General features: G+C 52.1%; 1 protein-coding gene across 4 annotated transcripts in view; it reads left to right on the top strand.

Annotated features, from left to right (window-relative positions):
* Positions 1-1,086: 1,086 nt before the first annotated feature.
* The window catches only part of SLC13A5 (solute carrier family 13 member 5), a gene marked incomplete at both ends in the record, with an annotated part of 30,464 nt that continues 16,381 nt past the window's right edge, over positions 1,087-15,169 (top strand). For 2 of the 4 annotated variants that reach the window (XM_080713275.1, XM_080713272.1), the window contains 6 exons: positions 1,087-1,188; positions 9,394-9,522; positions 9,748-9,884; positions 11,217-11,404; positions 13,119-13,287; positions 14,601-14,723. In XM_080713275.1, the coding sequence (XP_080569401.1) occupies positions 1,087-1,188; positions 9,394-9,522; positions 9,748-9,884; positions 11,217-11,404; positions 13,119-13,287; positions 14,601-14,723 (848 nt within the window). The remainder of the gene's footprint in view (positions 1,189-9,393; positions 9,523-9,747; positions 9,885-11,216; positions 11,405-13,118; positions 13,288-14,600; positions 14,724-15,169) is intronic. The other 2 variants (XM_080713273.1, XM_080713274.1) reach the window with 2 other exon arrangements.

The raw sequence follows: 15,169 nt of genomic DNA, 5'->3' as shown, positions 1-15,169 counted from the left end.
GTATTTTGCATATAACCTGTGCACATCCTTATATTTCTACATTACGTATAACACCTACTACAATGCCAGTGCTACGTAAATAGTTATACTATATTGTTTAGGGGGTAATGAAAAGGTCTGCACATGTCCAGTACAGACACAGCCATCCTAAGCTTAGACTTGATGGGCCCTGAGGGCCAGCTGTTTGGAAATCTGAGATCCGGCATGTGACGTGCAATCATTAAGCAGCAGGCTGCAGTTACCTCGTGAGCATGGCTAAGGCTCCCCCAAAGGAAGTGGCAGAGCGAGGACAGAGGGGCAGAGCGGAGGGCAGGAAGAAGAGGCAGCAAAGCCTTAGCATGCCCACGCCCATGCCCGGCACCCACAGTAGGGCTTAGCAGAGCGCGGTGCCAGGAGTCTTGCTGGCTGGCGGGCTGCAGGGATGGTGGCAGCCGAATGAATGTGTGCATGACTGTGCAGTCTTAGTTATGTCCTTTCCTATTTTCCTCCATAAAACGGCCTGGCCCCCTGGCGTGCGGGGGCCCGCAGCTGTCCCGCTCTGCCCCGCCGGGCGTCCGCCGGCCTTGTCCGCTGGAGGGCGAAAGGCCTCCAGATTGCGCAGGGTGGAGACCGGCCTCCCCCCCAGGTCTCCCGAGTGCGCCGGGGGTCGGGGGGGGGGGATCTGGAGTCTGGAGCGGCGCGAACCGGGCGCGGCGGGGAGCAGGGTGGGGGTCGGCGGTGCCGAGGACTAGGGAGGCCTCCCTGGGGTCGGGGTGGTGGGGAGGAGCACGGGGGAGACTGGGGGATAGAACCCAGAGACGGTGGAGCTGCGGCCCTCCCGCCCAGGGGGCGCAGGTGCGGCTCGGGCAGGGGGCGCGCGGGGGCGCCGGCGGGGGCGCGTGTCCAGGCCGCCCCAGCGCCCGCCCGAGGTCCCGGAGTCCGCCGCCGCCGCGGGGTGGCGGAGCGGCGGCCCGAGCGCCCGCAGACCCCGCGGGGACGCCCGCCGCGGGGCGGAGTCGACGCCGCCCCCCGTCCCGTGGGCTGCGGCCCCTTCTTAAGCCCGGAGCCTCGGGCCGCAGCTGCTCCGGCTCCCCGGGCTCCCGCGCCATGGCCTCGGTGCTGAGCTGTGTCTTCAAGTTCAAGTCCTTCCTGATCTTGTTCGCCACCCCGCTCCTGCTGCTGCCGCTCATCATCCTGATGCCCGCCAAGGTCAGTTGCGTCTCTGGGCAGCCCGGAAGGAACCCGGTGCCCACTGCCCAGTAACGGGCACAGAGCTCGGGAGCACCGAGCGGAACGCAGGACGCCACCCGGGGACAGCTCCGCAGGCGCGCGCTCGGGAGCTCGAGGCGCCTGCGGGGAGGTGCCTGCAAAGGTCCCGAGGGTGCACCCACCCGGGGCGCGCACCTTCTAGGGCACAGAACCATCGAGCGAGCACAGAGACCAAGACACCTGGAGACCTAGGCACGAGCACAGGTCTTAGCCACACAGACCCCAGCAGAGGCTCCCCAGAGTTCGTATTTGCTGCCCCGTCCCTCAAGATGCCATTCAGGTCGGCAGGGACTCCGAGCCTTCGACTTCCCTCCTCTATGCCTCCTTTCTCTTCTCTTAGCAAGGGGGCACTGCCAAACTGTAGGTGGCCTCTGACATCAGCCAGGGCCCTACAAGGAGATAGCCACGACCCAGTGGCCCCCGAGCTCTATCTTTGCCACTTTCTGGTCCTCCTCTGGGCCTCAGTTTTCCCATCCATGAGCCACATTTTTTTTCCATCTGAAACCGGTGAGGCCGCTGCTACATTGAAGTCCCTCTGCCCGCTCCAAGGCAGGTCAGAGTGGGTCCCCTTTGCCCGCTGTGGCTGGGGCAGAAGCAGGCACATTCTCAGGGCTCACGCCTTGGGTGGCATGCCCTGGGTTGCAGGGAAGCTGTGTCCCATGCCCTGGCCTCCTCCTGCTTCTGAGAGGGAGGGAGAGAATGAATGGCCTTGGTCACAGGGTGGGGGCGGGGCGGGCACCCTGGCGGGCTGAGCTGCACTGTGCCAGCCAGTTTGGCAGGGGCCCAGCCCCTTTGAAGCCCTTTGTGGCTGCTGGCTGTTCCTTCCCCATTCCCTCTTTCACTCTTGGCCCAAACAGGAAATCTCCAGCTCCCTGGCCTCCCCACAGGTTTAGGGAACAGAGGGACTCTTCAAGGATGCTCTGGAGCAGAAGGCTACTCTGGGGTGTCAGGAAGCCAACCTGCAAGGGAAGCACATTTCTCCCACTCAACCTCCTGACTTTCTCCTGTGTTCTCTGGGCCTTGTTGCTCTCATCTGTGTAATGGGTGGTTCTCTTCTGATATTTTAAGGCTTTGGTGTCAGAAGAGATTATGTTGGAAACCGGGCATGGTGGCACATGCCTGTAATCCTAGTAGTTGGCAAGCTGAGACGGGAAGATTGCAGGAGGACAGCCTAAGCAATGTAGTGAGAATCTCATCAACCTAGAGAGACCCTGTTTCAAAATAAAACATAGAAAGGGCTGGGGCTATAGCTTGGAGGAAGAATGCCCTTGGGTTCAATCCCCAGTACCCAAAAAGGGGGTGATTATGTTGGTCCCTAGAAGGGGGAGGAACTGGCAGCAGCCCTTGGGTGAGCTGAGCAGATGGGCGAAGGGTGGCGGGTCAGCCGTGGCAGCTCCTCAGTTGCCACACCATCAGCAAGCAGGCACAGCTCCTTGTAGAAGACCTTGGGTCAGCTCGGCACAGTGGCGCACATCTGTAATTTCACTACTTGGGAGGCTGAGACAGGAAGATCACAGGTTCTAGGCCAGCCTCGGCAATTTAGCGAGACTCAGCAATTTAAGGAGACCCCGTTTTAAAATAAAAAACATAAAAATAAAAAGGGCTGGGAGTACAGCTAGAGGTAGAATGCCTCTGGGTTCAATTCCCAGTACAGAAAGAGGAGGAGGAGGAGGAAGAAGAAGAGGAGGAAGAGGAGGAGGAAGAGAAGGAAGAGGAGGAGGAGGAAGAGGAGGAGGAAGAGGCAACGAAGAAGACAGAAGACGAAGCCAAAGAAGAAGAAGAAGAAGAAGGCTCCGCTATTACTGTCTGTGGGAGGGAGCCAGGCAGGAGAGCTGTGATTTCAGTTCTGCTGGCAGGAGTGAAGTTTCCTGCAGTAATTATAATTACTTGGTTGACCTTTCAGTTCCAGGGCAGTGTGAGACCCACCCCTATTCTGGCGCGCGTGCTGGCCCATGCACGTGCACGCGCACGCGTGCGCGCGCGCGCGCGCACACACACACACACACACACACACACAGTGGGTCCTAAGCTAGGACCTCGACTTAGATGGTGTGTGTGTGTGTGTGTGTGTGTGTGTGTGTGTGTGTGTGTGTGTAGTTAAGCTGCACTGAGGGTGAGGACCAGAAGGGGGATGAGGGACAGTGTGAGAGCCCTTCACAGGCTACCTTCCCTCCCACTGGTGCCTGGCTTCTTTTTTTCTCCTCTGTGCCTCTGTGTTGGTCACCATTGAAGAGCTCCAGAGGTACACAGCGTGGGCAGAGCTGGGGAGTAGCCGGCCCCTGGCAGCCTGGCAGCTCTGTCCTCACCCAGGGGCAGCCATGGCCCGCCGCTCCCAGCCTTTCTCCTGACCTTCCCCTTCTCCCCTGGCTCGCTTCCTAACCTCATCTCTGCTCCACTTTTTCTACAGTGTCTCTGAATCATTAAAAATTTTTTTAAATTTTAATCTGGGCATGGTGACCCATGCCTGTAATCCCAGTACTTGGGAGGTAGAGACAGAAGGATCACAGATTTGAGGCCAGGCTCAGCAACTTAGGGGGGCTCTCAGTAACTTAGTGAGACCCTGCTTCAGAATAAGTAATTTTAAAAAAAGGGATTGAGGATATAGCTCAGAGGTAGAGTGCCCTTGGTTCAATCCCTAGTACTAAAAAAGCATCATTTAAATAAGTGATCATTTTATTGTATCATTTATTTTATTAAAATTGTAAAAAAAATCTTTACAAGTCTGTGAAATATAAATAAAAGTGGAAATACCCTCAAATCCCATAACACACATTAGATATACAAACACAAATATGTGTATGTGTGTATGTGTATATGTATGTGTGTATATAGATATAGATATGATGCTAGGGACTGAGTGTGGGGGCATTCTGTCTCTGAGCTACTCCAGCCTTTTTATCTATCTATCTATCTATCTATCTATCTATCTATCTATCTATTTATTTATTTAGTTTTGAAACAGCTTCTCTAGCCTTTTTATTTTGAAACAAGACTCTCTGAGTTGCTGAGGCTAGCCTCAAACCTCCTATCTTCCTGTCTCAGGAGTGAGTCACCATGCCCAGCTCTTATTAGTATTTTGACAAACATCTTTCCAGAAACCAATCAATTAATCCTTGTCTCATTCTACCTCCACCCCCCGCCCCCGGGATGCTGTGCTTACGTCTTTCTCATGATGCAGTGTGGCCAGGGCACGGACTTGTTAATGCAAGCCTGCATCGTGGAATGATGTTTTGGTCAACATTGTACCACATATGCCACAGTGCTCCCTTCAGACGATCTCACCGAGTGACATCGTAGCCAGCTCTGTCTGTGTAAATACTCCGTATGGTTTTATTCAGGCGTGCACTTGTGTATATGAGCTCCAGAATTGTGTTAACGGGGAACTACACTTTGTGATTGCCTTTGTGAATTTGTGTATCTTTTCTCCTTCTTGATCTGCGTATTGTCAGTTCATCCCAGCAAACCTTCAGGGAGCAAAAGAAAGGCTTTCCTTTCACCCCAGCAAGACCAATCTGCTTGGGAGCCATGGACTAAAGGCAGAATAGTGGTGCAGTTAGAAGCCAGGTTATAAATGATATCCAGGCATGGTGGTACATCCCTGTAATTCCAGTACTTTAGAGGCTGACACAGGTGGATCTCAGGTTCAAGCAAGCCTCAGCAACTTAGCAAGACCATGTTTCCAAATAGCAGTAGTGTACGGATGTGACTTTTCTCAGCAATGCGATTCTAGATCTGCTCGGACGGTGCTGGTGGATTCCTTGACCATGCACTTGCTGAGCATTCTGAGAGCGTTGAACCTGAGCAGGGTGCTGAGGACAGAGTGAATCTGCAAAGACCATCTGTGCCCTTATCCTGGTGCTGGTGCTACAAAGAGAAAGTGGAAGAAGCTGGTCGTGGTGGTGCACACTTGTAATCCCAGTACTTGGGAGGCCGAGACGGGATCGCAGGTTCAATGCCAGCCTCAGCTACTTAGACCCTCCACAACTTGGTGAGACCCTGTTTCAAAATAAGGAATAAAATATAGGGCTGGGGGGTTAGCTCAGAGGTAGAATGCCCCTGAGTTCAATCCCTAGTACTGTTGAAAAAAAAAAAAAGTGGAAGAAACAAGGACAATCCGTGCTGCTGATTGCTGGGAGCAGAAGCCCCCCACCCAGGGAGCGGGGTGGGGGTGGGGGTGGGTGAGGGAGTGGCGACCAGGAGGAATCGAGCTGAGCCGAACCCATCCTCACTCCAGGCCCAGGGAAAAACCTTGTTACTGCCAGCACCTTGGGCGCCTGGAGACTGTGTGAGTGAGTGGGGGGAGGGGCAGGCGGGGACCTTGCAAATCCTGCTAAGAAATTCAGGTTTGGTCCTGAGGCAACAGAGGCTTTTAAAGAAGGGGACGGTGTGATCATATATGCAAAATAGAATGAGGGAGGACAAAGTGGGTTGGTGGAAATAGATCAAATTAGAAGACAGCCTGCAAGGCCTGGTGGCACAGGCCTATAATCCCAGTACTTGGGAGGCTGAGACGGGAAGATCACAGATTCGAAGCCAAACTCAGCAATTAGACTCTGTTCAAAATAAAAAGAGCTGGGGAGAATAGCTCAGGGATAGAATACCTCTGGGGGTTCAACTTCTAGTACCAAAATAAATAAGTAAATAAATAAAATGATCATAAATTTAAAGTTTTTTTTGTGGTACTGAGGGCATTCTACCTCTGAGCTACACCCCCAGCCCTATTTTTCACTCTTTGTTTTTAAACAGGGTCTCACTAAGTTGCAGAGGGTTTCCCTAAGTAACTGAGGCTGGCCACAAACCTGCAATCCTCCTGTCTCAGCCTCCCAAGTGCTAGGATTACAAACTTGCGCCCCCATGCCCAGTTCTAGTTTAAATTGACTTTGTTTTTGAGCTTAGAATCTGGCAACATTTCATTCTATAAATAATATGAGGGCTCTGATAGGCTGTTGGTTTTGTCCAGGCATAGCAGCACATATCGTAGCTACCAGGGAGGGAGGCTGAGGCAGGAGGATCACAAATTTAAAGCTGGGAAATTTATCAAGACCCTCTCTCAGAATAAACAATAATAAGGGCTGGGATGTAGCTCAGAGGTAGAGTCTCCCTGGGTTCAATCCCCAGAACAGAAAAAAAGAAAAAAGAAAGGTTGGTTTTTCAGACAGAAAATGGGCTAAAGAAAAAAAAATCAAAAACAAAAAATGAAGACATGATTGGTCATTTCAGTGACAGGTTTTTTTGTAAGGGGGGGGGACAGAAAGGCAGAATAATCAATAAATAACCAATTGGTTAACTTCAGGTTGTTTTGTAAGAAATAAAGCAGCTGGGTGTGGTGGTGCTTGCTTGGAATCTCAATACTTGAGAGGCTGACATAGGAGGATAGAAGGTTCAAAATCAGCCCCAGCAACTTAGCGAGGCCCTCTGCAACTTGGTGAAACCCTGTTTCCAAATAAGAAATCAAATTAGGATGGGACTGAAAGTGTAGTTCAGAGGTAGAATGCCCCTGGATTCAATCCCCAGTGCCACACACACACACACACACACAAAAAAAAAAAAAAAAAAAAAAAAAAGTCAAGGAACATCATTAGTTGTGTGCAGACTGTAACTGGCCTATTCGGGAAATTTGGCTGTTACCTGTCTCTCTTGATTCCTCAGAAGATCAGATAACAACTTGGTTTGGGTTTGATGATACGAAACCTTAGCCTGAGTAACTCTAGTTTAATTCTTGTCTAATGCCTAATATAATTTTTATATAATGGGATAATGGCAGAAGCGTGGATGAGGCCTGAGAATAGGAGCGAGAAGCCACACATCTTGGGGACAGACTTAATTGGAGGGGGCTGGAAGGAAGGAGAGGGAAGAGTCTGGATAATGAATAATAATTATTATAAGAATGTCCATGAAACAGACAACAGCCCAGGGATGTAGGTATTATTATCTATAATCTTTTTGTGTGTGTGGTACTGGGGGTGGAATCCAAGGGCTTTGCTACCTCTGGGTTTTTATCCCAGACCTATTTTATATTTTATTTGGAAACAGGGTCTCACTAAGTTGCTGAGAGCCTCACTAAGTAACTGAGGCTGGCTTAGAACCTGTGCAATCCTCCTGTCTCAGCCTCCCAAGCGCGGGGATTACAAGAGTGCATCACCACGCCCGGCTTCTCACAGACCTATTTTATATTTTATTTGGAAACAGGGTCTCACTAAGTTCTGAGAGCCTCACTAAGTAACTGAGGCTGGCTTAGAACCTGTGCGATCCTCCTGTCTCAGCCTCCCCAGCTCTGGGATTACAAGAGTGCACCACCACGCCCGGCTGTTATCCACATTTTAATAGGCAGTGAGATGAAAGGCCAGGGTGATCAACTGACTTATTCCAAGTCCTATAACGAGTGAGAACCAAGAGCAGCAAGTGTTTGCATCAGAACCCAGAACCCAGTTCTGTCGTACTCCAGAGCTAAGATCATAGTGGCTACGTGGCTAAGAGATGTGATTAGACAATTTGCACAGAATTAAATATAAATAATACAACTGGAGACCTTTGTAATGAGAAAGATGCTGATGAAAACGCCTACCATCTAGCTGGGCGTGGTGGCGCATGCTTGTAATCCCCATGCTTGGGAGGCTGAGACAGGAGGATCGCGCAGGTTCGAAGCCAGCCTCAGCTACTTAGTGAGGCTCTCAGCAACTTAGTGAGACCCTGTTTCCAAATAAGTATAAAATAGGTCTGGGAGTGTAGCCTGGAGGTAGAAAGCCCCTGTGTTCTACCCCCAGTACCACCAATTCCCCCAAAACCTATCTTCTTCCTTCCTTCCTTCCTTTCTTCCTTCTTTCCCTCTTTCCTTCCTTCCTTTCTTCCTTCTTTCATACTGAGGATTGAACTCAGGGCTCTAACACTGAGCCACACGCCCAGGCCCAATTGTACTAAAACAAAGATGGAACCGAAACAGTGGGAAACATTCAGTGCTGGCGGTTTCTGGATGAGCTGATTTACAGGTGCATTTCTGGGAACAGGGTGACTGGGAGCAAGCCCTTTGAGAGAAAAGTTAGGACCAGAGATGGGGAATTTGAGGCTGCACTCCAGGGAGCCTCTCCAAAGAACAAAAATAGGTGAGCAGATAGAGCAGTGTGCCCATAGCTTGCTTTTGAGGGCAGAGAAGAAACCACGTTTATACTATGCAGCTGCGAAGAAGCCATTTGTGAAACTTGTGGAATGCTCACACTTTTATGAAGTGAATGAACACTTTTATGAGCTTCAATATGAAGCTCATGTAGCCATAGGAAACAATGGCTATGATAGGATATTGAGAAAAGAAGGTAGGGTTGAAAGAACCCAGGTGCATTCTACCTCTGAGATACACTCTGGCCTTTATTTATTTATTTAATTATTTATTTGTTTGTTTGTTTATTTTTGGTGGTACTGGGGTTCCTGGAAGCCCTTCTACCTCCGGGCTACACTCCCAGACCTATTTTTACATTTTTATTTGGAAACAGGGTCTCCTAAGCCAGCGCGCACGGCTGGCTTCGAACCTGTGCGATCCTCCTGTCTCTGCCTCCCAAGTGCGGGGATTACAAGCGTGCACCACCATGCCCAGCCATTCATTCATTTATTAATTAATTAATTAATTAATTTATTTATTTATTTTGAAACAGGGTCTCACTAAGTTGCTGAGGCTGGGCTTGCAATTCTCCCGTCTCAGCCTCCCAAGTACTAGGATTATAGGCATGCACCAGCTTGCCCAACAATAATTGCCATCAATTTGCAGAATTGGGGAAGAACTGCACATTTTCTTTGCAAAGTGGTTGTGTGTAATTCTTAGAGCAGGTCATTAAAAATGCTTTTTCTTGTCCCCTTCCTGTGTCTCTGTCTCCTTCTCTTCTGTCTCCCTCCTTCCATCCCGTGTCCTTCTCCTCCTTCTTCATCCTTCTCTTTCTTGTCTTCCTGTTCTTATTCTTCCTTTCAAGAGGTGACTAATCAAAGGTTTGAAAAGATGAAAGGACTTGCCTGGGACCACACAACTGAGAATGGGAGAGGCAGGGCAGCTGGGAAGTCTTCTGTGATAGATCCCACACCGTCTGAGGGAACCTTGCCGCTGTCTCCCCTCACTGCGGGATGGGAAGTGGGGTCCGCTGGGCCTCAGGGCTGTCTCCTCAGTTTGTCAGGTGTGCCTACATCATCATCATCATGGCCGTTTACTGGTGCTCGGATGTCATCCCGGTGGCTATCACCTCCCTCTTGCCCGTCGTGCTCTTTCCACTCTTTAATATACTGGACTCCAAGCAGGTGAGCAGACCCAGGTTCTCCTGGGCACCCTGTCCTTTCCAACCCCTTCTCTGAGCTGCCTAGGCCCGGGAGGGGGTGACTTGATAAGTCCCCTTGATGGATCGTCCCTGGTGGAGACACACCACTCAAAGCTGTCTCTGAAATCAGGATGTAGCCTTCTTGCCTGTCTCTGGGGGTTTGGATGGCCCCGGGCCAGCCCTGACAGACCCTCTGTGCTGCCCCCAGGTGTGTATCCAGTACATGAAGGACACCAACATGCTGTTCCTGGGCAGCCTCATAGTGGCCGTGGCTGTGGAGCGCTGGAACCTTCACAAGAGGATTGCCCTGCGCACGCTGCTCTGCGTGGGGGCCAAGCCCACACGGTAATTATGCGTCTCTCTCTGGCTTTCCGGGGCCCCAGGGCTGGGGAGCTGGCGTGTGGCAGAGGGCCAGCCAGCGCTGACCTGGGTGTGGCAGGCTCACTCTTAGCTGGGAGGCCAGGCGCCTGCGTGCCGGTAGCAGGTGTGAGCAGCCAGAGAAGACTGGCCAGCAAGAGTCTGCAGGTTCCAGAGGTTCCCCTGGAACAAGTTGAATGGAGGGTGGATCGAGCCGTGCCAATATGCAGAGGTCTCCTTGGTGCCTTAGAACTTCGCATGGAAGCCATGGGACTTTTGAGACTGCTTGTCACCTCCTACGAGCCTGAATTCCAGGCTATTTCAGTGGGTCTGTGAGACCAACCTGTACGGATGTCAGCTTGAACCTTGGTGTCATACAACCCCTGGGTCCCTTCTTCAGTAGCTGAGGAGGCTTGACTGTAGAGGGACCCGGGGATCCAGAGCAGCAGAGCTCCCCAGCCAGCTCTCCCTGAGAGCCTTCTGCTCCTAGCCCGGGCAGAGGGAGCACTCAGCCGTGGGGAGAATCGGGTCCTGTGCCTCCTGCAGCCTAAAGAGAAAGCAGACATGAGAAGGTGTCCTCTGAACCCCTGGTGTGGCCAGTAAATACCTCCCTTGCACTCTGGGCAGCCACAGAGGAGGGATGTTATCTGAGCAGCTTCTGAAGGAACCCAAGGAGCAAGGTATCCAAGTGGAGAGGAGGCAGGACAGGTGCAGCAGTGAAAGGTGGGGTGTTATAAAAAAGGGAGCATGTTTTCCAAACACTGTTTGACTTGAGACACTGCTGAGTAGAGGAGGCGGGGCTGCACATGGCAGAGGTGGTGTGGGTAGGGGCAGCTGCGAGGCAGGCCACATTTCTCAGGCCCAACCTAGCTCTCTCCACTGCCGCAGGCTGGTGCTGCATAGCCCTTACTCATCGAGGAGAGGAGAGGCAGGTCCGGGACACTGGGGCTCTCCTTCATACACGCGGGAAGCTGAGGCTGCCATACATCGGGCTGCTCTAGGGCAAACTCCACATTGAGTTGGCACCCTTTGGACAGCTGTGCTTAAAACCACGGCTGGGCCTAGGACTTCTTGCTGGCCCCAGTAGCCAACAGAGTGTCCTTCTTAATGTTTAGGAGAGAGGGGTAGCAGGAAGAGAGGGAGAAAGGAAGGGAAGGAAGCAGGGAAGGAGGGAAAGAGGGAGGCACTTCGCAGTGACCCCTCTTGGAACACCTTGTCTTGAGCTGGCGCGCAGGGGTGGACCCAGCCCCCGGGGATCCCTGGGATGTGGGGGTGCAGAGCGGGGGGTCCACTGGTCTTTCTCCCACCTGTCCCCTGCAGGCTGATGCTGGGCTTTATGAGTGTCACGGCCTTCCTGTCCATGTGGATCAGCAACACGGCCACCACTGCCATGATGGTGCCGATCGTGGAGGCCATGCTGCAGCAGATAAAGGTCACGAGAACAGCCAGCAAGACCAGCCCAGAGACGCTGGAGCTGGCGGACAAGGACAAGGCCAGCGAGCTGCCAGGCGGACCCGGGCCAGGTCACCGCAAGGGCCGCTGTAGCCGCCTTCCCCTCCACCCCACACTTTTTAGTCAACTCCTTCTCCCTCCTCGCTCCCTGCAGCTGGTCTTTACACATGCACAGGGGGGAAAATTAGGAAACACTGTTTTCATAAATTTTAAGAATATGATTATTGTATATAAGTTGAATCCTAGCTGAGTGTGGTGATACACACTTTTTTTTCTATTTAATTTTTTAAATTGGTGCATTATATTCAAACATCATATTGGGGTAAAAAAACTTGTGTGTACAAACATGTACACATCGCTGATTTAACCCCTACCCAATTCCCACCCCATTCCCTCCCCGTCCCTCCTTCCCTTGCTTGGCTTAGTGGTTGACTTCGATATGTTTAAGTACATTGTGTGTTTTAGAGATTTTCCTCTTCCCCCCTCCTTTCTCCTCCTTGAGGTTGTCTTGTTTTCTCCTCTATAGGATTTCCTTTTTCATCTAGAGTTCCTCCTACGACCCATTTCTTTCTAACTCTCACATATTAGAGAAAGCATCTGATTTCTTATTTTTTGTGACTGACTAATCTCACTTAGCATAATGTCCTCCAGTTCCATCCATTTCCCTGAAAATGATGTAATTGAGTTTTTTTTGATGGCTGAGTAAAATTCCATTGGATACACACTTATAATCCCAGTACTTAGGAGGCTGAAGCAGGAGGATCACAGGTTCAAAATCAGGCATGGCAAGTACGTGAGGCTTTCAGCAATTTAGTGAGACCCTGTTTCCAAATAAGAAATAAAATCAGGCTGGAGGTATAGCTTGGAGGTAGAATGTCTCTGGGTTCAATTTCTAGTACCAAAAACAAACAAACGAACAAACAAAAGAATAAACAATGAAAGCTAGGACCGGGGGTTTAGCTCAGAGGTAGAATGTGTTTGGGTTCAATCTCTATCTAGTATTGCAAAAAAAATAAAAAAAAATCAGGCTAGGATTGTAGCTTAGATATAGGATGCCCCTGGGTTCAATCTCCAGTACCATACACATACACAAAAGAATTCAATACGTTTTTATTCAGTTATTCACTAGGGGCATCTTCTGAACACCTTGTAGGTGCTCCTCACCCTTTGGCCTTCCTGACATTGAGCAGGGTCACAGGTCTTGGGCCACGTCCTGCGTTTGCTTCCTGTTAGGTGCAGAGCTCAGAAAACACAAGAGAGCATCTGCTTTGCGCTTTGCCTGCCCACCCCAGGACCCTGCCCAGGGGCACTCACGGCTGCCTGACTGGCAGACCCTGGGTGAGGCCCTGGGGTAAGAGGTGACTAGCACACTGACTTCAAGCTCTTCTGGGTCTCCGCAGGAAGGCACAAATAGGCTGGCGTATGCTAGATGCTGAGGGGGCTCACAAAAGAGAGCTTGCTAGGAGGACAGGTGTTAGGGATGGGTGTGTGTGTACCTGGATGCAAGGAGCCAGCAAAGAGAGACCTGTGTCTTCAGCTGCTGTATTTGGCAAAAGCGTGGAAGAGTCTTAGGGAAAGCAGGGGAAGTGGTGAGGGAGGCAGGTGGAGCCTGACTAGACCCTGGCTGGAGGCTGAGCAATGCATATGGAGGGACCAGGCTGCAGGTGAGCTGTCCCCAACCTAACGTGAGCAGCAGAGGCAGGCACTGGTGTTGGCTGGGTGTGTGCCCTTCCTGTGACTGATCAGCTAACACTGCTGCGTCCACTGCAGGGAATGAAGTGAGTTTTGAAGACTCCGCCCTGGAAAAGCAGGAGGACCAGTGCAGGAGAAACATGTCCAAAGCCATGAATCTGTGCGTGTGCTATGCAGCCAGCATCGGGGGCACGGCCACCCTGACCGGGACGGGACCCAACGTGGTACTGCTGGGCCAGATGCAAGAGTGAGTTATGGCCAGACTTTCAGAGACGAAGGTGGCCCTGGGGGTGGGGGACGGAGCCTGCTCGCCTCTCCCTCCTCCTTGGCTGGGTCCTGGAGCTGGGAGGCTGGCAGGGGTGGGAAGATGTGCCCCATCCGGCCTCTGTATCCTGGCACCTTGGCACCCACTCGGAAGCATTCAGGGAGTGGGGACCTGCTGCCAAGGGAGCGAACGGCCAAGGTTGCTGCTGGCCTGGGCGGGTCCCACCTTCCTTCCTTGGGCTCAGGGATTTGAGCTCACACAGGCAAAGTGGCTTGGCCTGAGGCTGTTAGTCCCACTTATGGTCCCGGAGATGATACACCCCATGTGAGGCCCCAGGTAATTTGGAATGTTTTAGCCTTGGCCACAAAGGGGCGCAGACAGCGAGGATCCCATGTCTGTGACGGGCCTTGCTGTGAGTGGGGCTGGGAGCACGAGAGAGAAGCTTGGGTCCTGCCATGGTTCTCAAGGTGTGCAGGGGTGCCAGGTGCCAGGGAGCTCCAGGTGGGTCTTGTAAACCTGGATACGTACACACTACCGTGGTTAGGAACAAACATAAGATGGTGTGCATTCTGCTAAGGCAGGAGCTGTGGGAGGGGTGGGAAGAGCTGGTGCAGGAGCTGGGACTGGAGAGGACAGCCCTGCCGCCCAGCAGGACGGCACCAGGAGCTTCCAGAACCAGACAGTTCTGATCCTGGGAGTGTTTTCTCTAATGATATCTTAGGGTTCTCCCTGAAACTCCTCTGGGAAAAGCAGCCTGTCTGGGTAGCGTAGAGAAATTGTGTCTGATTTGACACGCTTAAGTTAAAGTGGACAGCCCTGGGGCTAGCAGAGGCCTGGGCTAGGAAAGGGCCTGGGCTGGGGGCAGGGCCTGGGCCAGAAGGCAGGCTCTGGGAAACATCTTTCAGTCCCACCATGGGAAATTCTGTTGAAATCCCCTCCAAAGGGTTTCAAGGCACCCGTAGGCCCTCTCCCCAAACTGTCAGCCAAATTATGGGTGTGTGTGTACAAAGGTGCACTTTTCTAGAGGGGGGCCATCTCTTTCTTGAGATCCTCAGCTGGGTCTGTCGGTCATCCACTAGCCTGGACTTGAGCTGTGGCTGTGCTCTGAGGTCTCTGCGTGATTAGAGTATAAGGCCTACGGGCAGTGTTTGGGTGGCTGGACCCTGGGAGGACAGGACACTGGATTGTGGCCACCTTCCTGGGTCCAGCTATTGCTCAGCCTCTAGCCTAGGGCCCTGCCTGCTCCCTCCGCTCAGCACCTGGGCTGAGGTGTAGGCCAGTGTCTCTCCTTTCAGGATGTTTCCGGGGAGCAAAGACCTCTTGAACTTTGCCTCTTGGTTTGGCTTTGCCTTCCCCAACATGCTGATCATGCTGCTGCTCTCCTGGTTGTGGCTGAAGTACATTTACATGAAGTGCAAGTAAGTACCAACGACTCACAGGACAGCATCCGCGCCTGCGTGCCCCTGTAGGAAGTCCCTCAGCCTCTGGTCAGCCTGCGAGTCCTTTGGCCCCTGCCTATTTTCCAGTCTCTTGCCGGCTGTCCTGTTTCCACCAACCCCAGGCTGTTCCCTCTGCTTAGAAGACCATTTCTTAGCTTTCCCATCTGCTCACCTCCTCAGTCTTCAAGACCGGTCCAAATGCCATTTCTATCCAGGTGTGGTGGCGCACACCAATTCCGGTACCTGGGAGGCTGAGACAGGAGGAGTGCAGGTTTAAGGCAAGCCTCAGCAACTTAGCGAGACCCTGTTTCAAAATAAAAAGGGCTAAGGGTAAAGCTCAGAGGTAGAATAGTCCTGGATCCAGCCCTCAAATGTTACTTCCCTGACATTCCCTCGCCCCCATCCCGTCTCAGAATGACTTGCCC

The sequence above is a fragment of the Muscardinus avellanarius genome, assembly GCF_963383645.1.
Source record: "Muscardinus avellanarius genome assembly, chromosome: 16".
In the NCBI taxonomy this organism is placed as follows: Eukaryota; Metazoa; Chordata; class Mammalia; order Rodentia; family Gliridae; genus Muscardinus; species Muscardinus avellanarius.
This window is presented reverse-complemented; position numbering and strand designations above follow the sequence as displayed.